Below are 18,295 nucleotides of genomic sequence, written 5' to 3'. Positions count from 1 at the left end.
CCAGTTACCTGATGTTCATTTAGGCCTCTAGTCAGAGGCGGCCTTAGGGGTGTGCAGGGCCTAGGGATGACCAACCCCATAAGGGGCCGGTTACGTCAAACACTGTTACTGGTATGTGTGGACTGTATAAACTTAGGTGCAAATGTAATAAAAATAATGTTAACATACAACAGATTTTCTCATTACAGTATTCAGCTGAATTTTTGCAAGATAACACATGGACTTTATCAAAATATAAAAATATAATCTATTAAAAAAGTGCAATTCATAATTTATGACAATACCACGACAGTGCAAAATGCGATTCGGTGTCATGTGGAAATAAGCATGGCCTCTTCTAGATAAGTACCCAAATTGCAAGTATACTCTGAGTTTCGATATGCAGGATGTCATAGTCATAACTCACGTTGATGTCATGTCAGCCGATTATCATTAGCGATACATGTTTTTGTGCATTAATATTTGGACTATGGAATTTTTTCAAAGACGTACATGTATGGAATTAGGCTTTGAAGAAAGATTTTAAAAGGGTTCCTTTTAGAAGCATCTCAAATATATATATATACTGAGGAATATAACTTGACAAACTTGAACGGGACACGTGGACCTCAAAAGTGGGGGCCCCCTTATGCGCCGGGCCTGGGGTGGTTGCCCCACTGGCCACCCCCAAATGCCGCTCTTGCTTCCAGTCCACGAAAGCTCCTAGGAAAATAGTAGAGAAAAAACTAATAAAGTAAGTGAGACACTGAAGTAGAGACTGAGGTAACAGCAAAGAAATAATGAATCTGGAATCATGGATATTCAACTGATTTAGGTCTTCTGGCCACTTTATTGTTGTTCAGCTGGAAGCTAATGTACAGTGTCCTTTTCAGATCTCAAATGCCTCCATCCTTCCTCAAGGCTTACAGGCTGGAGTGAATTAAACCGGCACTTTGACTGGACACCAGCTTTAAGCTTCTGGGACTTGCCATCACAGAGTTACCTCTTCTGGGCTAACAATATGTCAGTGGTAGTAGCACCACAACCCCTTTACTTTCTGAGAAGGCTAAGGAGAGCTAATCTTGCTGTGAAGTTGTTGGTCAACTTTTGCCGATGCACTGTAAAGAGCATCTTGACTAACTGAATGACTGCCTAGTACAACAGCTTGCACCAAAGCCACCAAAAAAGCCCTGCAGCGGGTTGTAAAAATAAACACAGCACAATGTTGGCTCTGAACTGCCATCACTTGAACATCTATACAAGACTGTGTGAGAAGGGCTCAAAATATCATCAAGGACATCACTCACCCTGGTCATAGCTTGTTTAATCTCCTATCAGGCAGATGCTTCAGATCAATTCATACACACACGAATAGACTAAAAAACAGCTTTTTCCCCCAACTGCCATAAACTTGTTGATATTTGATAGCCCCTCAGTCTGTAATGACTATTTGCCTTTTGGATTTTAAATGCACCTTTGGGGTTGTTACAGAAGTAATTAAGGTTGTATTACACAGTGGAAATAGAGCTTGATTGATTGATTGGATTCCTGTCAAATAAACCCAAGTAATCTTGAAATTACTCCCAATGTTCATGGCACTTTCCTATGAATTATAGGCCATACTGTCAGAACACGTAGGCACTTTAAAACACCATTGTTTTCTTGTGTTTCTTTGATGGGCTCCAGATCATCTTTTCAGTCAAGTGGGAGAGTACAGAGAGCCCAGAAGAGGAAAGGAAAAAGGCATATATAGAAAAAAGAAATCACACAGCACCTGTGAATGTTGAATCTGTCTCTCAATCCAGGACCTCAGTTTGTTTTATTTCCTACTAGCCGTCCATCGCGGCTCCGCCCGTGTAGTAGTGAAACAGGACAAACTTTAAAAATCAATAAACAAAAAGGTATTGCTAGCTAAGCAGAGGCAAGAGGTAGAGCTACTCCCCACTCCTGACGTCACGGTTCCCCCTCCCCTTGGCCCTAAGCCTCTCTCTCAGATTAGTGTGAATATGTTGCTCCTGCAAGCGAACTATAATTCTTAGCGCGATGAGCGAAGTTGCAAAATCAACCGGAATGTTCAAGAAAATTCTAGAAAAAACCCGATCCAAATCCATTAAGTAGTTCTCTTGTTCACTAGCTAAGTGGATGTAGGATATGTCCCGAGGCTGGCGCATGAGTGAGGAGAGCCCTGCCCCCCTCCCCTTGGCCTGTTGCGTCTCTCTCGGATTCATGCAAATAAATCGGTACTGCAAGTGAACTATGATACTTAGCGAGATGAGAGACGTCGCAAAATCAACAGGAATGTTCAAGCAATTTTCTAGAAAAAAACCCGATCCAAATCCGTTAAGTAGTTCTCTCGTTCGCTAGCTAAGTGGATGTAAGATATGTCCTGAGACTGGCGCGTGAGTGAGGAGAGCCCTGCCCCCCTCCCCTTGGCCTGCTGCGTCTCTCTCGGATTCATGCAAATAAATCGGTACCTCAAGTGAACTATGATACTTAGCGAGATGAGAGACATCACAAATGCAAGTGGAATGTTCAAGCAAATTATAGAAAAAAACCTGATCTAAATCTATTAAGTAGTTCTCTCGTGACAAGCGGACAGACATGCAGACAGACAGACAGATGATGGATTATATATATATATATATATATATATATATATATATATATATATATATATATATTACTGCAGCTTAGAGGTTATTGTTTTTCTTTCTTTCCATTATTTTGCCCTGAAATCTTCAAGGCTAGCAAACACATTGGTTGGGTGTATAAGTAAGAGTTGAATGCATGTCACAATACGTCTACTGCAATTACTACAACAACCACTACAGGAAACCCAAACTGACACAATCCTGTGAATGCTGGAGGTGCAGTAGGTCATTACAGAAAATACACAGGGGAGCAGTTTATCCTTGGGATGTCCACCTTCATTCTCAGCTTTGATTTCAGTGCATTAATAAATTATTTTACAAAACCTTTGGCCTACAGGATATTAAACTGACAAATGGCACTTGTGTATCTGTAGTAGCTGGCAGAGATCAGACATCACCTTCAACACAAACAGAGTGTACTAAAAATACTGCACTGATTATATCTCAATATTACACGTGGTTTCTTTTCCAAAGCAATAGCTTTGAGATATATTTTATAACTAGCAAAATACCCGCGCTTCGCAGCGGAGAAGTAGTGTGTTAAAGAGGATATAGTAAACATATATATTCATATACATATATACATATACACATATCTACATATACATATATATACATATATACATATATATACAGTATATACATATACACATCCACATATATATATATACATATATATATATACACATAACATATATATACACATACATATACACACATACATACACACACACATACACATATATACATATACACATACATACATAGTGCGTTGTAACACGGGCTGTGATTGTTACATGGGAGGGAGACGACAAATCACAGCTTCCCGCTTTCTAATCGGGCCTGTGATTGGTGCTTTGACTGATGCCTAGATCCCACAGTATCTCCCTTTAGGAGAGGCGTTAGGCAAGTGTAATTGAATAGTGGTGCTGCAAGTTTAGTTTCTTTTCAATGAAGTCAGGCGTTAGGCAAGTGTCATTGAATAGCGGCGCGTCATTGAATAGCAGCGCTGCAAGTTTAGTTTCTTTTCAATAAAGTCAGGCGTTAGTAGTCAGTCCTTTGTAGGTCTATGAACTTAATTTATGCCTGTATACATCAGTCGCTTCATATTCTTTTCGTACCTTATCAATTGTGTAATGTGTTTTTTGAACAGGTTTGATTCATCGAAGTGATCACTTGTGCTGTGTTCAGTCAGTCACTCGCTCGCTTCTTATTCGCTGCATTTCGCTGCCTTCTCAATTGTGTAATGAATGTTTTCTTCAGCGCTCTGTGGCTGTTCCTTGTTTTCAGTTCACGTCATTACGTAGGAGGCGTGATGACACGATACGCGACTCCGCCTCCCACGGCCATCGAGCTGCACTCCATTACAGTATATGGACAAGTAGTACTAGGGTGCTGTACCGTGTTAGCCATTATGAATGTAGAGAAAAGCCAAGCAAAATGACACCTTTTATTGGCTAACTACAAAGATTACAATATGCAAGCTTTCGAGGCAACTCAGGCCCCTTCTTCAGGCAAGATGTAATTACATCTTGTGATTACATCTTGCCTGAAGAAGGGGCCTGAGTTGCCTCGAAAGCTTGCATATTGTAATCTTTCTAGTTAGCCAATAAAAGGTGTCATTTTGCTTGGCTTTTCTCTACAGTATATGGACAAAAAAGAGGTTCCAGTTATGTCCATTACGTGTACAATTTCGAAATGAAACCTGCCTAACTTTTGTAAGTAAGCTGTAAGGAATGAGCCTGCCAAATTTCAGCCTTCCACCTACACGGGAAGTTGGAGAATTAGTGATGATGAGTGAGTGAGTGAGTGAGTGAGTGAGTGAGTGAGTGAGTGAGTGAGTGAGTGAGTGAGTGAGTGAGTGAGTGAGTGAGTGAGTGAGTGAGTCAGTGAGGGCTTTGCCTTTTATTAGTATAGATAAACATGTCTTAAAACGTATTTGAATTTCTGATATTGAGTTTAGTGAAAGCCTAACATTGTGTTTGGCTTTTGTTTCAAAATACTCCAGTACTAGGCAATGTGGTGACATTTCTAACTGTTTTTCTTTTGTATCGTTTGCTTTCTATACATTTATTGTTAGGTTGAAATGAGGAGGAGCATTTCTATTTTTCTGTCTTGAGAGAATTTGCCCTCTGGTGATTAACCTTGATGTTATCTAAGCCAGGGGTGCCCAACTCTTCTCCCAGAGGGCCACAGTGGCTGCAGGTTTTCATTCTTACCATTTTCTTAATTAGTGACCAGTTTTTGCTGCTAATTAATTTCATTTAATTCTTTAGCTAATTAAAACTTGAACCCTTTAAATCGGGGTGAGCAATGTCAGCCCTGGATGGCTGCAGTGGCTGCAGGTATTTTGTGCAGTTCTGATCACCACGGTACAAGAAAGACATAGCAACACTTGAAGCTGTACAGAAGAGAGCAACCAAGTGCACCCCAGGATTTAAGGACATGTCCTACTGACTCAGAGAATTACACCTGTTTAGTCTCAAGCAGAGGAGACTCTGTGGGGGCCTAATCCAGGTATTTAAAATCCTCATAGGCATTGATAAAGTGGATGCAGTAACATTCTTTCAGTTCAAGGGTGAATCGCACACTTGAAAACACCAGTAAAAATGAAAGGGAAGTGCATTTTAAGACTGAAGCTGGGAAGCACTTCTTTACACAAAGAGTTGTGGGACTCTGGAACAAACTACTGAGACATGAAGTTCAAGGAGAAACCTTGACATCCTTTAAGAAGACTCTGGATGAGATTTTGGGACAGCTTAGCTAAACAAAGAAGTTTGATGGACTGAATGGTCTCCTCTCGTTTGTCAAATTCCTTATGTTCCAACCCAGTTTCTTTATGAGATGTCATTGATTGCTGATGAAGCACTTATTCCTCAAGTGTCAGCTTTCTGCTTCATTTTAGTTGTCTCGCTTGCTAAGATTTTGATCCACGTCGTTGACCGCTGGTAATCACAGGACCTGTGGTGAACTATTGGGGTGCCACCCTGTTTACTTTGTTTATACAAGAACAAAATACTGAGTTCATGATGGCACAAAAATAGAGCAGAAATAGCCATCAGCTATTATAATGTTTCTTAATTTGTTTTGTCAGACTCATCTTCAAACTTCCTTCCCGTAGGTTGCTCATCTTCCAAGTGATCCACCACCTTACAGGAGTGCCCTCTTTTTATAGCGCCTAGTCTGGAATGGCTGGGGTCAGTTGCCTTCAGTGGGAGCTTCTCTACTCAAATGACACAGGAACCAGCAGTTCTCCATCTGACTTGTTTCCATTTACACCTGTGTGTATTCATCGTGCACTATTTGGTTTAATAAAGTACTCGGAGGGAAACTGAAGAACTGAAAGTGACTCCTCCATTTTAAGTTTCAAATCATTTAGATGATATCATTAGAATGGAAAAAAAAATCTGTGATCTTAAGAATGACCTGAGATTGCAGAGTTAAAACAAGTCATCATATTAAATAAGACCCCTTTATTGGTAAGGATTGTTTTCTAATTAAGCAACTGAGCTGGAACAAAAACCTGCAGGCAGTGCAGCCCTCCAGAACCGACGTTGATTACCCTTAGTCTAAGCCCTCTCAGATTTTACTTTTAGCATTTCAAACACCTTTGTCATTTTCAGTTCCACTTCCTTCTCTTACCCATTAAAGTGATAAATGCTTTGCCTACTATGCCTGTATCCCCGACTTGATGCAATTTTTGTCGATCAAGATGGAAGGCATGATGAGTGAGCTTGTTGGGCTCAATGGCCTGTTCTTGTTACAACTTCTAATGTTCTAAGCGTGTACCATGTGACTCAAAATGTTAATGCTAAATAGGCCGACCATGCCACCTAGTGATAATGTGTTAAGCAGTAAGACTCCACCACTTAAGCAATTTATTTATTTTTCAAACCGGGTTCTTTTTCAAGTTCCACACAATGAAACTACAGATTTCCCATATGCAATCTTTTTAAAACAAAATAATTAAAAAAAGACTGAAGCTGCTACATTTACGCCCGTGTCTTCAAAACTGGCACCAGACCCATGTATCTGTGAAGAGAAAACATCCCATTTAGGGACTGGAAAGAGTCCACCATACCAGAGGAACCCTCCACCACAATCCATGGTCAGGTTCCTACATCACAAGGCCCTTAACTTAATGTAGAGGCTGTCAACCAAGTTTCACTCTAGTTCCCTTCAGTTCTCTCCACAGCCTTTCTCCTTAGGCATAGCACAAAGACTCCAAGCATCTGGAATTTCTAATACACAAGGGTCCACGCCTTGCAGTTCACTTTGCCAGCTACAGTCCTTTTCTCAATTTAAAAAAAAAATTACTTCAGTTTAGGTGCCCAAGATTATATTGTTTTCAAATTGAACAAAAGTATAAAATCTTAATGATTACAACATTAAAATGAAAACTACAAGCAGTATTACAAACCTCAAACAACCCAGCAGCACTTCCCACTCATACATCCTCATCTTCTGGTTTCCCTTCCTTTCTGCTGTCCTATTATCATCCTAAACTAACTTCGCCTGGGAAAATTCAAAAATCAACCCATCAATTCACCAGTTAAATGAAAATACCAGATAAAGCAGGGGTAGGCAACATCAGTTCTGGAGGGATGGAGTGGCTGCAAGCTGGGGTGTAGCACAGAACTCTGGGCCCATTACATAAGCTATTTCTGTGGGCTATTTTACATCAACTAATGACTATAGACCAGTCACCCATCCTTCCCACTTGAAGAACCTGAATGGATTGTCTTAAATTATATGAGTTGTCCTGTAATAGACCACCTGGACACACTACAGTTTGTCTTTCAGACAAAGTCTGGAGCGGAAGATGTAATTCTCTATCCGTTCCACAAGGCTTATTCACACCTGAACAAAGCTGCAGCACTGACGATTATGTGTTTTGATTTTTCCTGTTCCATCACCCATCTCTGTTAAAGAGTAATGTCAGGGATATGTAGGTGGATGAGCCTGTGATGTCCTGGATAATGGACTATCTTGTGGGCAGACTGCAGTTTGTGAGACTCGAGGGCTGCGCTTCTGATACGGATGTGAGCAGCACTGGAGTACCACAAGGAACAGTCCTGTCTCCATGTCTCTTCACTCTGTACATCTATACAGTAAATATAACACCAGGTCATGCCCCTTACAGAAATTCTCAGATGATTGTGCACTTATGGGGTGTATTGATAAGGGGGATGAGACAGAGGAGAGGAGTCAGATGGAGACCTTTGTGTCTTGGTGCAAAGAGAATTGTCTGCAACTTAACATCAGCAAAACCAAGAAGCTGGTTAATGACTTTTGCCACACCAAAAAGCCTCAATGTCTGGTCACTTTTAAGGAAGTGGACATGTTGTTGTGCACAGCTACCAGTACTTAGGGACTGACATCAATAATGGACAGGATTGGTCTCATAACACCTACAAAATACACAAGAAAGAGCGGAGCAGCCTCTGTTTTCTTAGGAGACTGCTTTCCTTTAATGTAGGAAGTGACATCCTTCACATCTTCTACAACTCTGTCATCGCCAGCACAAATTTTTTTTGTGCTGTAGTGTGCTAACATCACTTCATGAGAGGCCCCCAAAATCAACAAGCTAATTAAAAGGGAAGGCTCAGGAATGCTGCAAGTCCTTTCTATGACACACGGATACTGAGGACTTTCAACCAACAAATTATTCAGCAGAAGTGTGTTAAGAAACACTAAGGGGTTCCATTATACCAACAAGTCAGAAGTTTCCTTTTCTTTCTTTTTAAAATGTTATTCCTTTTTAGTCAATCTGGTGTGTTTTCTGACCCTATTGTGTGTGTGTGTGTGTGTGTGTGTGTGGGTATATATGTATGTATGTGTGTGTGTGTGTATATATATATATATATATATATATATATATATATATATATATATATATATATATATATATTGTGACAGATAGAGGGCGCTGTCGTCCTCTTGAACCCTCAGCTTTGACTCCAAACACCAGGTAAAAGTCCAAATATAATTTGAACAATAAACAGTGCACAAAACACCCTCCACTCCACAATACTCATATATTCCCAATACAATACTCAATAATCAATACACTAATCCTCCACTCTCAGACGCGTTACCACCCTTCCACCCAGCTCAGCTCAACGCTTTGGTCTCTCATAGTCCTTTTTATAGTCTGTGACCTGGAAGCGTTTCTCTCTCTCTGTCCATGTGACTGTGAACACTTACGAGTCAGATAAAAACTCCTTTTCTTCAACCCGGAAGTGTGTCATTCTCTCTGTCGCCGTGACTAAGACGCACTTCCGGGTTATAGGTGAAACAAAAGTCTCTGGGCCTTCCTGCAGCGTCCCATGGAGGTTCCCATGGTATCCAGCAGGGCTGTGATGAAAAACTCCACTGTCCATGATGCCCTGCTGGAACTCGGGCACCTCTATGTTGCAGGCAGGGCTCCACCTGGTGGCCTGGTGGTATTGGCCGGGATAAAATGCTGGCCATGTCCCACTATATATATAAATATATATATATATATGTAGTAAAGAAAGCACAAACAACCAAGTTTAAGAGTTGAGGAATCTATCCCCGTATACTGTAGAAATGGCATTTGTAAATACTGGTCAGACATGAAAGTTCAAATACAGACAATGATACATTGGTAGGCGGACATTTTATGGAGTGGGGACAGAAATGGAAGGGGAATGCTGGGAAAGGAGTCACTGAGGAACATGGGATGTAGTGACATCATCACTGGGGGACCAGAGGGAAGGAAGGAACCCAGAAGTGGCTCGGCCTGCTGGTTAGTGTTTTCGGCCATATTCACGGTGGCATTTTCTCATCTTTCCTGTCCGAAAAAAAGAGAGAGTGGATAGTACACTGCCATCATCCCTTGATGTGCGATTTCGTGCTGCTCGTTGGGTCCTTAAGCTGCTCCCTAAACGCTTGTGCGTAACAATTTAAATATATATATATATATATATATATATATATATATACTATATACACACACGCACACACTAGCCATCCCCCGCAGCTCCACCCACATAGTAGTGAAACAGGACAAACTTTTTTTTGAACTTTGCAGACGCAAGGTACGCTCCAAAATGCAGAGGTAGACCAACTCCCCACTCCTGACGTCACGCTTCCCCCTCCCCTCGGCCCGCAGCCTCTGTCTCGGATTAGCGCAAATATATCGGTCCTGCAAGCAAACTATGATACCACGATGAGAGAAGTTGCAAAATCAACCGGAATGTTCAAGCAAATTATACAAAAAAAAACCCAATCTAAATCTGTTAAGTAGTTCTCTCGTGAAAAGCAGACAGACAAACAGATGTTGGATTTTATATATATATATATATATATATATATATATATATATAATTTATACTAGCCGTCCCCCACAGCGTTGCACACATAGATGTGAAACAGGACAGTGAAGAGGTCTCCGCCCTGCTCCTCACTCCTGATGTCACGCTTCCCCCTCACCTTGGCCCACAGCCTCTTTCTCGGATTAGCGTGAATATATCACCCCTGCAAGCGAACTATGATTCTTGGCCTGATGAGAGAAGTTGCAAAATCTGGAATGTTCAAGCAAATTATAGAAAAAAACCCGATCTAAATCCATTAAGTAGTTCTCTCGTGAAAAGCAGACAGACTTTGCATTTTATATATATATATATATATATCAATCCATCCATCCATTTTCAAACCCGCTGACTCCGAACACAGGGTCACAGGGGTCTGCTGGAGCCAATCCCAGCCAACACAGGGCACAAGGCAGGAACCAATCCCGGGCAGGGTGCCAACCCACCGCAGGACAAACACACCCACACACCAAGCACACATTAGGGCCAATTTAGAATCGCCAATCCACCTAACCTGCATGTCTTTGGACTGTGGGAGGAAACCGGAGCGCCCGGAGGAAACTCACGCAGACACGGGGAGAACATGCAAACTCCACGCAGGGAGGACCCGGGAAGCGAACCCAGGTCCTCAGGTCTCCCAACTGTGAGGTAGCAGCACTACCCACTGCGCCACCGTGCCGCCTATATATATATATATATATATATATATATATATATATATATATATACGAGCTGTACATACCCGGCGTTGCCCGGGGCAGAAGTAACCTAATCGGTCAAACACTTACATATATACCAAAGTAAACCTAATCGGTCAAACAGTTACATATATAAAAAAACTGAACCTAATCGGACAAACAGCTTCATATATACAGAAGCGAACCTAATCGGAGAAACAGCTAATCTATATACATAAGCAAACCTAATTGGTCAAACAGTTACATAAATACAAAAGCAAACCTAATCGATCAAACAGCTTCATATATACAGAAGCGAACCTAATTGGTCAAACAGTTATGCATGTGCAGAATGATTTTACAAACATTATGCCGTGTTAACAATCATTAAAAAGAAAAGATTGAGGAACTCTTCTTCTATATGTGATGAAGCCACTAATAAGACAGATTTTTTTCAGGACCCAGCTGTTTCATAACTAAACTACTGCCACCCCAAAGTAATGCCTAATAGTGGTTTTTGGGGTAGCTGTGGAATAAAAAGGGTGTTTTTTTAGTCAGTAAGAATCTGACACTACCCTTCAGTACGGGCTGAAGGGTGCCTATGTAAGGTTTTACATCCTTCCCGTATGGAAAAAAAACATACTAAACTTTTTTTCATCATTACAGATAATCTCAGTCAAATCGAAGTACGCATTCTCAATTTATTTTTATCTAATTTTTACTTTTTCACAAAGCCATCCCATGCCAATTTGTATGAATAAACTTTTGCTAGAGAGTTAGCAAAAGTTTATTCATGCACATATTTTAATACGGATAATCTATCTCTAATCAAGGTTCTCATTTTCATTCTAATTTAAAATAATAATAGATACTCATTTTTTTCTTCTGTTTTAGAAAAACCAATCTATGCCACCTACGTCTTCGTCAAGTCAGCTTCATCCAGCTTCATCACATATAGAAGAAGAGTTCCTCAATCTTTTCTTTTTAATGATTGTTAACACGCATAATGTTTGTAAAATCATTCTGCACATGGATAACTGTTTGACCAATTAGGTTCGCTTCTGTATATATGAAGCTGTTTCATCGATTAGGTTTGCTTTTGTATTTATGTAACTGTTTGACCAATTAGGTTTGCTTATGTATATAGATTAGCTGTTTGTCCGATTAGGTTCGCTTCTGTATATATGAAGCTGTTTGTCCGATTAGGTTCGGTTTTTTTATATATGTAACTGTTTGACCGATTAGGTTTACTTTGGTATATATGTAAGTGTTTCACTGATTACGTTACTTCTGCCCCGGGCAACGCCGGGTATATATATATACATATACACACATACATGCAGTTTTAATAAGACAGAAATCAATATAAACATTAACATCATTATCATATGAGAATATGAAGTAATATATAAGAAGCACATTTCATATAAATATAAATTATTAAACAGTAAAATCTTCTTCTGTAATTTGCTACCGTGGCAATTTGTGTGTCTGTCCAGGATTTTAAATGACCTGTAGCTCGCAAACCGTTGCACCTATACACTTGAAATGTGGTACACATATAGTACGTCACGTCTACTATCCGCTTTATGGGTGATGATTGTTTTAGTCTTTTTATCTTTATTTTATTTTATTGTACAATCAAGTCCTATCTGCGCACAGCAGGGCAGCTGTGGGCGGATGCGTATGGTGTATTCACTCGATGTTATCGTGCATTGCGCTGTCAGTGGTATTTTGATAAAAGAATTTGAACAACATATAAGAAGCGTATAAATTATTAAACAGTAAAACATTAACATTTAAGAAGTAAAGTTACATTAAGTACTACTGCTGTGCCTTCGGGTATACCTCATTTTTTTGTTTGCCCATTACATGCTTAAATGTATACATTTTTTGGTGCACCTACCCGAGAACACGCGAGATATAACCGAGCGTGGGAGAAGCATGGATTTTAAACACGCGTTGAGTTCATCTGCTGGTCTCCCTCGTGAAATAACTGGTAATGTTTGACTAAAATCTACAGCGAGTAAAACGACATTACCTCCTATTTTTTTTTTTACGATCTCTGAGATCTTGCTTTTTTCGGTTCAAGGCTTCATAAGCTCTTTTATGTTGTATGGTGTACTTATCCCAAACCATCATCTTTGAATGTTGCAAGACTTTCGCCTTGTATGTAGATCGGGGTAATTACATTCATTGCATTCCTAGTCTGAATCACAATGTGATTGTATGGGTGGTTACCTGGCACTGTAGGGTTGCCACCCGTCCTTTAAAATACGGAATCGTGCCGCGTTTGAGAATGAAATTGCGCGTCCCGTTTTGAATCAATACTGGACGGGATTTATCCCGTATTTTTTTTATCATTTTTTTTTTAAAGCAGCGTCTCATGCAAATCATCCCACACGCATTTTATGATGATGCCTCCTTTCCTACTTTTGATTGGGTAATACTTGATGTCATCGTTAATTTGATTGGTGTTTTTAACTGTCCAGTGAGTAGGGCGTGTCTTTCAACCGTAAGCAGATTTTTTGCACTGGTATCACTGACCTCGACAACGGCGACGTTATACGTCAAAAATAAATTACGATAAATGACGATTTTAGCGATACTTTATTACGACGGTGGCTACATAGACACGATCAAATAAAAACAAAAAAATCAAATAATCATTCTACATTTTCAAAACGTCGAAAAAACGACGGAATGAAAAAAAGGCCCACCCGACGACCCACCCATTCCATTTTTATATATATAGATATATATATATATATATATACTGTATATAATATAGTGTGTATATATATATATATATATATATATATATATATATATATATATATATATATATACTGTATGTATTTATATTTATCTGTTTATGTATTTATTTATTTAAAGAGCTTCTATAAAAAGCCAAACTTTCGTTTTTCTCAGTTTTAACAAAATGAAGAGACTTAATCAGTAAGATAATTCTCAGACACTCATGTTTCATGTAGTAGCCTTCACTTTAGAAGGTGCTGCACAATGTGAAGAGTTATCTCATTCAACGTTCTTTGTCAAAGGTACTACATACAACAAAGCAGGGTGAATTGATTACACATTTGTTGTGGTTACTGTGGTCAAGCAGTTATTATTCTTTATAATGTCTTTATAACAAGGAAAACATCAGAACTGTAATTCTTTGATGCCTCAGGCAAGTGTGGATGGTAAGGGAAAGGGACAGATTTTCATGTCCACCTGCTTGTAATTCTTACTTCTCTGACTGTTGGAGGACACAGTTAAGCTAATCCCACTCTTCTCTTTCTTCTCTTTAGGCAGCAAGACCAAAATTTCAACTTTACCTCCGTGGAGCAAAAGCGAAACCTTAGTGAAAAGGTAAAGGTGTCTTTGAATTTTGTGCTTGATTTTACACCATAGTGGTGGTCAGGAGTACACGAGGTTGAACAGGGATGCTCTTTTGAAGTCCTTCAGACAAAAGACTCTTCTTGACTAAAAACTTCTGCCGAGAGACGGGGTGGCACATTGAATAAGGGAATCAAAAGGCTGAAAATTCACGGCTGAGAATAAATGCTAGCAGTTCCCTGAGGTGATTTGTCTCAGTGCTTCTCTTTCTACAGATGTTAGAGACCCGTTTTTTTTCTTCCCGTAAAGACCTGAGGTTCTTTGGTAGTACTTTGATATCCAGCTTGCATTCAATATGTGAAATAGAAGAGTCACTCTGTGACTTGGAGCACATTGCTGTCTTTGAAGTCTGATCCAATTTTTGCTGCTCACCATTTGATGTTGAAAGGATGAAATGAAGAAAATGTACAGTTTTTGCCAGTAACTCTGCTGAGCATATGTAAGATTAAAAAAGCAAAATCCTTTGGAGGATGTACTTAGAAATGTTAAGCAGATTAATACTTTCCTATAGCTCTTTTATTCAAAGATAAAATTAAGCATGAGAGAAAGTCGGCATATACTGTTTTTTTTTTCTTGTCCTGACAATTAAAGCAAGTCTGGTCCTGTGTGCGTCTCCTAAGGTGAGAAGAGAAAACCTCACGCAGAAAAGCACGAGACACCGTGACTAGTAGAGTTACTTAATCAGTGTAATGACGGATTAAACATTTGGTCAGATACTAACGTGTGCACAAGTCTGCCATTGTAAATGACCAAACTATTGATTTATAAATCAAGAAATTATTACATACAGTATAATATAGAAAACTGATTATATATAATAACCATCCATCCATTTTCCAACCCGCTGAATCCGAACACAGGGTCACGGGGGTCTGCTGGAGCCAATCCCAGCCAACACAGGGCACAAGGCAGGAACCAATCCTGGGCAGGGTGCCAACCCACCACAGGACACACACAAACACACCCACACACCAAGCACACACTAGGGCCAATTTGGAATCGCCAATCCACCTAACCTGCATGTCTTTGGACTGTGGGATGAAAGCGGAGCGCCCAGAGGAAACCCACGCAGACACGGGGAGAACATGCAAACTCCACGCAGGGAGGACCCGGGAAGCGAACCCAGGTCTCCTAACTGCGAAGTAGCCACCGTGCCGCCCTATATATAATATAGAAATTCTTAATGTAATTTTTTTCATTTTAATTGTAATTGCTTTTAACATAATTGGCAATTCTCCGTTTGCTGTGTGTGGGCCCTGTGTAGGACTAGTAACAGTCCAGAGCAATTTCCTGCCTTGCACCCAGTGCTGCTGAGATAGGCTTCAGCTTCCCAAGATATTGAACCAGAAACCCTGGCAACCTGTAAGGAGGGTCTAGATGAGATATTGGGACAGCTTAGCTATCCGCTAAACAAGGGAGCTTGATGGACTAAATAGTCTGCTCTCGTTTGTCAGATTTTGTAACTGCTGAGACCGTGAACAGGATAAGAGGGTTAGAAAATGGATATAGAGATATTCATACTTTTAATTTACCATTTTTACTCGTGTACCACGCGCTCTCGTGTAAGACACGCACCCTAATTTTTACAAAGAAAATCGCGAAAACTGTTTTGCCCCGTGTATGATGTGCGTTGTGATTGTATAGGAAGCGTTTAGGGTACGTTTTCCGCGAAATGCCCTTCTGTTTTTGTTTCATGACGAAAATTTTTCGTGAATGCTGAATGCGAGCGAGAGAGAGAGCGCGAGCGAGTAAGAGAGCCCAAGCAAAAGAAGTAAACATTACAGAAAAAATTTTCCTCGTGTATGACGCGCACCTGATTTTTTAATGCTAATTTTCGGGAAAAAATGTGCGTATGGTACATGTGTAAATACGGTATACAGTGGTGTGAAAAACTATTTGCCCCCTTCCTGATTTCTTATTCTTTTGCATGTTTGTCACACAAAATGTTTCTGATCATCAAACACATTTAACCATTAGTCAAATATAACACAAGTAAACACAAAATGCAGTTTTTAAATGATGGTGTTTATTATTTAGACAGAAAAAAAATCCAAACCTACATGGCCCTGTGTGAAAAAGTAATTGCCCCCTTGTTAAAAAATAACCTAACTGTGGTGTATCACACCTGAGGTCAATTTCCGTAGCCACCCCCAGGCCTGATTACTGCCACACCTGTTTCAATCAAGAAATCACTTAAATAGGAGCTGCCTGACACAGAGAAGTAGACCAAAAGCACCTCAAAAGCTAGACATCATGCCAAGATCCAAAGAAATTCAGGAACAAATGAGAACAGAAGTAATTGAGATCTATCAGTCTGGTAAAGGTTATAAAGCCATTTCTAAAGCTTTGGGACTCCAGCGAACCACAGTGAGAGCCATTATCCACAAATGGCAAAAACATGGAACAGTGGTGAACCTTCCCAGGAGTGGCCGGCCGACCAAAATTACCCCAAGAGCGCAGAGATGACTCATCCGAGAGGTCACAAAAGACCCCAGGACAACGTCTAAAGAACTGCAGGCCTCACTTGCCTCAATTAAGGTCAGTGTTCACGACTCCACCATAAGAAAGAGACTGGGCAAAAATGGCCTGCATGTCAGATTTCCAGGACGCAAACCACTGTTAAGCAAAAAGAACATTAGGGCTCGTCTCAATTTTGCTAAGAAACATCTCAATGATTGCCAAGACTTTTGGGAAAATACCTTGTGGACTGATGAGTCAAAAGTTGAACTTTTTGGAAGGCAAATGTCCCGTTACATCTGGCGTAAAAGGAACACAGCATTTCAGAAAAAGAACATCATACCAACAGTAAAATATGGTGGTGGTAGTGTGATGGTCTGGGGTTGTTTTGCTGCTTCAGGACCTGGAAGGCTTGCTGTGATAGATGGAACCATGAATTCTACTGTCTACCAAAAAATCCTGAAGGAGAATGTCCGGCCATCTGTTCGTCAACTCAAGCTGAAGCGATCTTGGGTGCTGCAACAGGACAATGACCCAAAACACACCAGCAAATCCACCTCTGAATGGCTGAAGAAAAACAAAATGAAGACTTTGGAGTGGCCTAGTCAAAGTCCTGACCTGAATCCAATTGAGATGCTATGGCATGACCTTAAAAAGGCGGTTCATGCTAGAAAACCCTCAAATAAAGCTGAATTACAACAATTTTGCAAAGATGAGTGGGCCAAAATTCCTCCAGAGCGCTGTAAAAGACTCATTGCAAGTTATCGCAAACGCTTGATTGCAGTTATTGCTGCTAAGGGTGGCCCAACCAGTTATTAGGTTCAGGGGGCAATTACTTTTTCACACAGGGCCATGTAGGTTTGGATTTTTTTTTCTCCCTAAATAATAAAAACCACCATTTACAAACTGCATTTTGTGTTTACTTGTGTTATATTTGACTAATGGTTAAATGTGTTTGATGATCAGAAACATTTTGTGTGACAAACTTGCAAAAGAATAAGAAATCAGGAAGGGGGCAAATAGTTTTTCACACCACTGTATACTGTAGACGACTGGGGCACATACCACCACCCTAACCCAACACACACGAGTTTGCCACACAACATGTTTTATTTACAGTAAATGAGCGCTTTTTCTCTCACTCCTCACATCGCAATACAGTTCAAAGCACCAATATATAGCACAGTCCTATTCCTTTCCTTCCACTCCTCTCCTGGCAAGCTTCGTCCATCTCCTCCCAACTCTGGCTCCCCGAAAGGAATGTGGCGGCTCCTTTTATTCCACTCCTGGGAGTGCTCCATGTGGTTCATCAGGATTACCTGCAATCACTCCCAGCTGTGGTGGAAGTCCACTGTAGGGCTCTGCAGCTCCCCCTGGCGGCCCTCACGGAACCCAACAGGGCTGCACCAAACTCCAGCTCCCAGCATGTCTTGCGGGAATCCATGGTGCCGCAGCCACCCAGGTGGGCTGCCTTCTAGCGTCCCAGGGGAGGTAGTGCCTCAGTGATGCTCTCTCTCCCGGTCCTTCCATTTATTGGTGTCCCGGCCAGGTAATGGCTGAGGCCGCCCGTCACAAAGCATACACAATTTTTTGAAAACTTTTTATTGTTCCTGCTAATGTAATGAGTATCTATTAACAACATGTTGTATTGTTACTATGAATTAAGCTTTTTCATGTGTTCATATAATTTCTAGTAACAGAATATCTTAAGCTTCAAAAGCAAAATGCATATTCAGGTATTGATTGTTTCATTCATTGTTTAGATGTTTATTTAACCAACTAAATAAAATTTTAA

General features: G+C 40.4%; 1 protein-coding gene across 1 annotated transcript in view; it reads left to right on the top strand.

Annotated features, from left to right (window-relative positions):
* myo3b (myosin IIIB) overlaps positions 1-18,295 on the top strand; it is a 619,900-nt gene that overhangs the window by 445,541 nt on the left and 156,064 nt on the right. Inside the window, 1 exon segment of the mRNA XM_051930711.1 lies at positions 13,956-14,016. Coding sequence (XP_051786671.1) covers positions 13,956-14,016 — 61 coding nt within the window.

This window comes from Erpetoichthys calabaricus, chromosome 8 (genome assembly GCF_900747795.2).
Source record: "Erpetoichthys calabaricus chromosome 8, fErpCal1.3, whole genome shotgun sequence".
Lineage (NCBI taxonomy): Eukaryota > Metazoa > Chordata > Cladistia > Polypteriformes > Polypteridae > Erpetoichthys > Erpetoichthys calabaricus.
The sequence above is the reverse complement of the archived record's forward strand: the minus strand, read 5'-3'. Positions and strand labels throughout refer to the sequence as shown.